Source organism: Juglans regia, chromosome 16 (genome assembly GCF_001411555.2).
Source record: "Juglans regia cultivar Chandler chromosome 16, Walnut 2.0, whole genome shotgun sequence".
Classification (NCBI taxonomy): domain Eukaryota; kingdom Viridiplantae; phylum Streptophyta; class Magnoliopsida; order Fagales; family Juglandaceae; genus Juglans; species Juglans regia.
The window spans coordinates 9,831,505-9,839,196 of record NC_049916.1 but is presented as its reverse complement, the minus strand read 5'-3'; the positions used below and the strand labels follow the sequence as shown (position 1 = coordinate 9,839,196).

At 33.4% G+C, this 7,692-nt stretch overlaps 1 protein-coding gene across 1 annotated transcript; it reads left to right on the top strand.

Moving 5' to 3' along the window:
• Nucleotides 1-4,651: 4,651 nt before the first annotated feature.
• On the top strand, nt 4,652-6,466 carry LOC108993446 (U-box domain-containing protein 21-like). Its single transcript, XM_018968371.2, has one exon. It carries the CDS (start codon nt 4,714-4,716, stop codon nt 6,040-6,042), a length of 1,329 nt encoding a protein of 442 aa, XP_018823916.1. The 5' UTR covers nt 4,652-4,713; the 3' UTR covers nt 6,043-6,466.
• Nucleotides 6,467-7,692: the final 1,226 nt, after the last annotated feature.

Sequence of the window (7,692 nt, the reverse complement as noted above, 5' to 3'; positions counted from 1 at the left end):
ACCCAATACTTCCCCTCCTTTCGTCTTGCTTTTCTATGAGTTGATCTAAACCTAGGCCTAGACCCAGACCCAACCTCGCCTCGTCACCTCCTCTTTCCTTCATATTTTCAAAATTTATTATCTTCCTCATTCTCTCAGATTCCTCAACCTCGCTCTCCTTTTGTTGCTCTCTAACTAACAATTCAGGAATTCAGAACCAAATCAAATTTGAATTGGATTTGGTTCCTAAATTTCTGCCTTCTCTGCCTCCCAATTATGTTTCCAATTCCACCCACTCCTCAGAATTCTTCCTCAACCTCTCGAGATCTCCATGGATGACCTTCCCAACTCTGCCATTTCCATCTGACTCATTACAGCGGCCCGCATTCATCTTTTCCTTGTAAAAGTTCTCACTATAGTGACTTCGTCTCATATATTGATTCAGCACATAGCCACGTACCCAACTGTTGTGTTTGTTCTACATGATGCTCTGAATCCCCATTTTCAACTAACAGCCCTTGGTTCATTTACAAGATATCCACACGTAAAACACACCTTGGGCAACTTTTCATATTTTATGGGAATCCAAACCTTCTCACCATTCACACTGATCATTCTCTTTCTTGACAGAGCTTGATTTAATTTCACTTCAATTTTAATCCTGAGGAACTTGCCCCATCCGAATACCATCATCCGGGATATCCACTTCAACTACTTTACCAATTGACTTGCTTATCTGCGCTCCACATACTCTGTTCATGTATGCTAATGGCAAATTGTGAAGTTGAACCCAGAATTCTTGACTATCATACTTGATCTTGCTCGATTGAGAAAACCCATCAAATAACTTCAATGCAAAAGACCATTATCGAAAAGCCATGGCTTTCCAGACAACAATTTATGCTTATTGGCATGTGTAGCAAAGGTAACCATAAACACATTTGGCCCACAATCTTGAAACACAGCTGGTTTGCTAACTCTCTAGATCTTTGTCATTGTTGATAAAATCACCTCTTTCCCAACTACTCTATCAGTAAACAACTTTTCCACCAAACTTCGATCACCCTTCTCCTTGGTTTCAGTCACCCCCTTCCCATCCAATTCCAGGACATTGGATTCATCCTCTGTTAACATCTACTCGATTTCTCCTGAATATCATCCATCATTTGCCTAGATAATTCGGCTTAAAGTGACTAACAACGTGTTCTACCTCAAACTTCACCTCGACTTCTTAGAGAGAGTTGAGAGAAGACTAACGCTATATTCAATACCTCTTTTGAAGTTGATGCAGGTGTGCAACCACTTGAGCAGGATGAAATGAAACTTTCAAGTCCGATTTTGAATGGGTTGATATCTTATAGGATGCTACCGGAATTTTTCTTTTGCAATGAACATATATAGCTGAAAACTTACGTTCTTACTATTTCGAATACGGTCACTCTGGATGATGATTGCCATCGGTCGAAATCTGGCAGCCAGCAACTGGAGTTGGCCGGAATATGGCAGCCGACAACTACCATCAATTATATATATAAAAAAAAGAGACGGTGCTACTCCTACGAAAGGAGTCCACCGAAACCAACACCGAATAGGCAATTTTTTTTTTAATATTTTTTTTTAAATTTGTTAAATATTTCTTTGTTAAAATAAAAAAATATATATTCATTTTAAAAAATTAAGTAAAAATAAAAAAATGCATTCAGTGGCCACCATCGGTGACCACCTTCTATAGGAGAAGCAATTTCCATAAAAAAAAATGTAAGTTTTAATTGGGTTAGGATAAGTTTATTTTAAATATAATTAAAAAAAGTGATATGATAGCTTTTTATTGGATAAAATTTCGCACACTATATACTAATTTAAGATAAAGTAATGTTAAATACAGTTTTATGATGCGTAAATTTTGCATACTTTTTTTAAAAACAATATAGGAAATTATGAAAATATTATTTTTTCAATTACAAGTCTTAAGATTTTTTATTTTTATATTTTACTTTTTTCAAATAGACCACATAAAAGTTATATATTCTAAAATTATATAGATTATTTTCATTAATTCTATCCAGAATCCTCAAAAGCTAAAGTAGTCCAAAAGTAATCGTACTATGATTGTAACGAAAAGGTAGAAGAAGACGATTTGCTCGGATTTTTAAAAGATATTCGTAGATTTCCTAGGTTTTACTCATGTAACAGTACTTCGAGCCTTCGAGGTCCTCACCTAATCTTACTGAATGCTCGTTCATTGGATGCTTGACTAACCATTCGAGATTTAATTTGGTGTAAAGATATTTAGCTTAAAATTAAGAAAACTATTAGAATCAATATTTTGAATACCATACCAAATCCTGTACTGGTCAATATTCTGGAACGAAATATTTCGATATCGATACCGTTGCGAAATACCGTTTCGGGATAACATTTCGAGATAGTCAATATATAAATAAATTATATTCTAAAATTATATTTCAAAATAATAATCTATATATAAATACATATATATATAAATTATAAATAGTCTGAATTGGGGGTCAAAAAATGAACTTGTAGTTTGAAAGATTTAAAAAAAAATGAAGGCCGAAATATCAGCCGGTACAAGCCGAAACGGCCGGTATTTAAGCCGATACGAAATACATGTAATACCTGTATTGGCCTAATGACCGGTATGGAAAATACCGGCCGTACCGGTTGGTACGGTACGATTTTCACAACTTTGATTAGAATAGGAATTATATACTCTAAATTCCATCCCCACGGATAATTGTACTATGAGAAGGTTATACACGAGATTGTAATACGTGCTAGTATGGTTGGTTATGAAAACTTTTGAGGATATTTGTGAATTTTTCAATGATTTATTTTTTATTCGGTTGTGGAAATGAGAGAAGAATTTATTTTTTAAAATTTGATTGATTAAGATTGCGTTTCGATATTGAGTTGAGTTGAATTGAGTTGAGTTCTTTATGAATAGTAATGAGTTGAGATGGTGGAGTACTGAGTTTTGTAGGGTCGACCTAAGATGAGTTTAGATATATTTAAATATTAAAATGAATTTAGATATATTTATAAAAAGTTAAAAAATATTATGAATCCCACATGTAAAGAGGTATTGAGTTAAAAATATTATAAGTTTTGCTTATAAAAAAATTTTAAATTGAGATGAATTTAATAATTTAAAATTTTAATATTTAAATATTAAAAAATATCTAAATCTGAATTGAATTTAGCTAAGCTGAGTGTAGTCAAAAAAATCAATCCAGCCAGGAAATATTGAAAAACTTTGAGGGCGTTCTAACCAAACAAGGTTCTGTCACTGTAGATTGTCCCATACGTATAAAATATATGCTTCCGTGCACTGCGAGGAATACGCAAGTGTTGGTGCACGCATTTCCAGCCGGGTTGCTCACCACTATAAAATACCCAGTCCTTCACGCGTTTGTCAGTTAGGCGCCAACGAGTGAGCCCGATCACCGCCTAATTGCAAGGTCGTGCGTGCGCGTCAAGTACGCGTTCAGGATCCCAACTTGCATGTGAATCGGAAAACCTAGTACTGTTGGATACTTGTCTTAGTTGTCTTAGGACTAACTTTTTTTTGTCTCGGTTTGAAAGATATTTAAGAATGATTTGTATAAATTTTAAATAAATAATTTTTTTATAAAAATGTAGATTTTTATAGCATAAAAAATTAATTTTTATTAATAGAAATTATTTTTTTATAAAGAACTTATATAAGATTTATCTATTTAAAACGTATACCTAGTATTACTCTTAAGTGAAATATGTGAAGTGATAAATATAAATAATAAAATTTATTTTTTTCATTTAAAATTTTAAGGAAATGGGAGATTTTTTATTGTATCAAAGTAAATGTCTAGTATTCAATGCTAACTCTATACTTTATTCATTTAATTAAATATTTTACATATTAAACTTACTTATTAAAAAAATTCATCTCACGTGTTGAATGGAATGTTAAAATATAAATATAAATAATAATAAAAAATTGCTATCACCTTAAATTTTTTGATATAGAATATATAAATTTTATCATTATTAGTTTGAATTTTTTGAATAATATTAAAAAATTTGTAAATATTATAAGACACATTTTATATATCTGTTATCTCTACTTGAAATAGTTAGATTAAAAATTAAACTTAAAAATTGAGAGTTAATTTATCAGAAGCACTAAATACTCAATAAATAAAAGTCTCTGAATTAAAACAATTAAGGACCCGAGGGTTGAGGTAAGTGAAGGGGAAAGCCAAATGATAATTGTTTTGCCAAGACGAAGAAAATGAAAAAACGAGCAACATCTATGCATGCCTTTCTCACATGGAGCAAAAAGGTGCGCTGTATGTGTGGGGAATGAGTCAGTCGGTCAGTCCACCGACTAGTTGACCAACTTTCGTGTCAAACTTTTGATTTTTGTTTTCTGTTTTTAATTTAGAGGGGTTTGATCAATTCTATATATTCCGACAAAACCACGTACACGGACGGTTGTTTGATTTTATTTTACCATGTCAAATTCAAAGGTTTGAATATTCAAAACCCATTCTTCTAGTTCTACTGATCGCTTTTTTCTTTGGTTTCAAACCACAATATCAGATTACTCCACAAGTTTTGAATGTTGAACGTGTGCTTATTAATATATGTAAATATTCCTTCGTCTTTTAACGTGTAACATAAAAACTCATTCCCAGTGCTGCCAATTCTCATCCAATTCCTTCACACAGAATGATCTCTTCGTGGAGACGGCGAAGAGCCGATCGCCGTGCCGGTAAGGAGCAGCCATGGGGCGAGAACAGAGACATGGAGCTGACGATACCGGGCCATTTCCGATGCCCAATTTCTCTAGACTTGATGAAAGATCCGGTCACGTTTTCCACCGGGATTACGTACGACCGTGAGAGTATCGAGACGTGGCTCGAGGCCGGGAACCAGACCTGTCCCATTACAAACCAGGAATTGAAGAGTCTGGAGCCAATACCGAATCATGCCATAAGGAAGATGATACAAGACTGGTGCGTTGAGAACGGGTCCCATGGCATTGAAAGGATTCCCACGCCTCGGATTCCCGTGACTTCGGCGCAGGTTTCAGAACTCCTTCGTAAGATTACCATGGCAAGTGAACTTGAAGACCAAGCTGGGTGCCTGAAGTTGGTGACCAAGCTCAAGGCATTGGCGAAGGAGAGTGACCGAAACAAGCGGTGCATTGTGGCCAACACGACAGGCAGTGTTTTGTCGGCTGCGTTTGACATATTTTCCAAAGTGTCTTTCGACAGAAATGCTGCGGTGTTGGAGGAGATCTTGTCGACTTTAGCATTACTTTTCCCATTGGACAGAGAGGCCAAGTCCTACCTCCAATCGTCTGCTTCATTGCATTGCATGGCCTGGTTTTTGAAGTGTGGGGATTTGTCGGGGAGAAGAAATTCAGTCTTGGCTTTAAAGGATGTTCTTTCATTGGATGAGAGTAGGGTAGAATCATTTTCCAAGATTGAAGGAGCTTTGGAAGCATTAGTGAAGCTGATTAAAGAGCCCATTTGCCCTACTGCAACAAAAGCTTCGTTAATGGTGATATATCACATGGTCAGCCGCTCGTTTCCAAATGAGGCAATTATAGAAAGATTTGTGGATATGGGTTTGGTCTCTTTGCTTTTAGAATTACTTGTAGATAACGAAAGAAGCATGTGCGAGAAGGCAGAGGGTGTTCTTGATGGGATATGCAGCAGTGAACAAGGGATAGAGAAGGCCTACAATCATGCTCTGACCATGCCGGTTTTAGTTAAGAAGATACTGAGGGTATCGGATTTGGCAACCGAGTTCTCGGTGTCCATCCTTTGGAAGCTGATTTGCAAGAATGAAAAGAGGGAAGAGGCAAGTGTTGTTGTTGTTGAAGCACTTCAAGTGGGTGCGTTTCAGAAGCTGCTGTTGCTGTTACAGGTTGGTTGTGCAGATAGAACAAAGGAGAAGGCCACAGAGTTGTTGAAACTGTTGAATCTTCACAGGGATAGGTTGGAGTGTGTTGAGTCTATGGATTTCAAGAATCTCAAAAGGCACTTTTGAAGGACAAGTACCAGTTTTGAAGTAGTTAATTTAGTGAGAATATTGGTAATAAGGGCATGCAGCAGCCAACTTACACAATCAAAATTTGTATAGAGAATAATAATATTTGTGGACAGCTCCTGTCCAAACTCATAAGTACTATTTTCTAGTAAAATGATTTGTGCAAGTTAGAGAGCATACAAGCCATTTAAAAAAAAGTATAATTCATTTGAAAAATAAAAAAAAAAAATTACTTTTTTATTTTAATGGTCCTACTTCTTTCAAAGAATTTGTATGAGACTTGCACATCTCGAACTTGTATCGTTCTATCATTACTCATAATTTATCAGCTTGCTTATCACTTATGAGTAGAGTCTTACTAGTTTGAGGAGCATGTACCAATTATTCCCATAATAAATTATACAATGCTCGATATGTTTTAGAGTGATAATAGGATGGATTGAGGTGTGGTTTGGATATGTTGATGAGATGAAATGATTTTAGATCAAAATTAAAAGTTGAATAAAATATTGTTAGAATATTATTTTTTAATATTATTATTATTTTGAAATTTGAAAAAATTAAATTGTTTATTATATTTTATATGAGAATTTAAAAAAATTATAATGATGAGATGAATTGTTTTCACTATCCAAATAATGTGGAAGGCTGCCTCGTTAGCTAATATAAGAAATTATTTGTGCTTTGATTTTTTTTTATATATAATTATAATAAATCTCACAGTAAATTACATATTTACAAACTTGTAAATAGTTGAGCTCTTGGATATATAATAACTCTTTGACAGCTTGTGGCGGATTCGTGGATGGATATATTATTTTAGCATTAACAAAGAAGAAATGCATGTGATTAAAATACATTTTTTTTTTTTGTCAGGACCACATGATTGGCAATTTGCTGGTGTGGTTTGGCTCTCATTCTTCCCCTATTTATTTTAGGGAAACGCATTTATGTCCCCAAACTACTCTCACTTTTCATCGATTTCAACTGTAATTAGATTTTAATCAAGAATACAAATTATAAAAATTTAGTAGTTTATTTGTAGTGTTAATCATTTTTATGTAAAAACGAAGTGTTCAGGCTGCAAATTGTGATTTTTCCCTTTTAAAAAAACAATAAAATAGTATGATTAACCCTCAAACCTTACTTACAAATCCGTTTGGATAGTGAAAGTGTCTTATCACATCTTATCTTATCTCATTATTATATTTTTTTTAAATTTTCACACAAAATATAATAAATAATTTAATTTTTTCAAATCCTAAATGAATATATAATAATATTAAAAAATAATATTCTAATAATATTTTATTCAACTTTCATCTCAACTCACTATTCAACCGGCACCTAGATGAGAATGATTGAGAGATGAGATGAAATAAGAAATTTGTGAATAGAAGTGAAATGATTTGAGTTATGATGTTTTATAAGATTTTGAGAAATGAGAGAAAAAAAATTATAATATTATTATAATATTCTTTTTTTAATATTCTTTTTATTTTGAGATTTGAAAAAATTGATTTTTTTTTTTTTTTAAATTTGGAAAAGTTGTAATGATTAGATGAAAAATTTTAAAATTTGAAATTGAAAAGCGTATATTTGAGTGGTGTTTAAATGTGATGAGAAGATATGAGATTAGATAGGATGAGA

Bases quoted from the DNA above. Each gene is read 5' to 3' on its own strand.
- LOC108993446 (XM_018968371.2), top strand. From the start codon at position 4,714: ATGATCTCTTCGTGGAGACGGCGAAGAGCCGATCGCCGTGCCGGTAAG.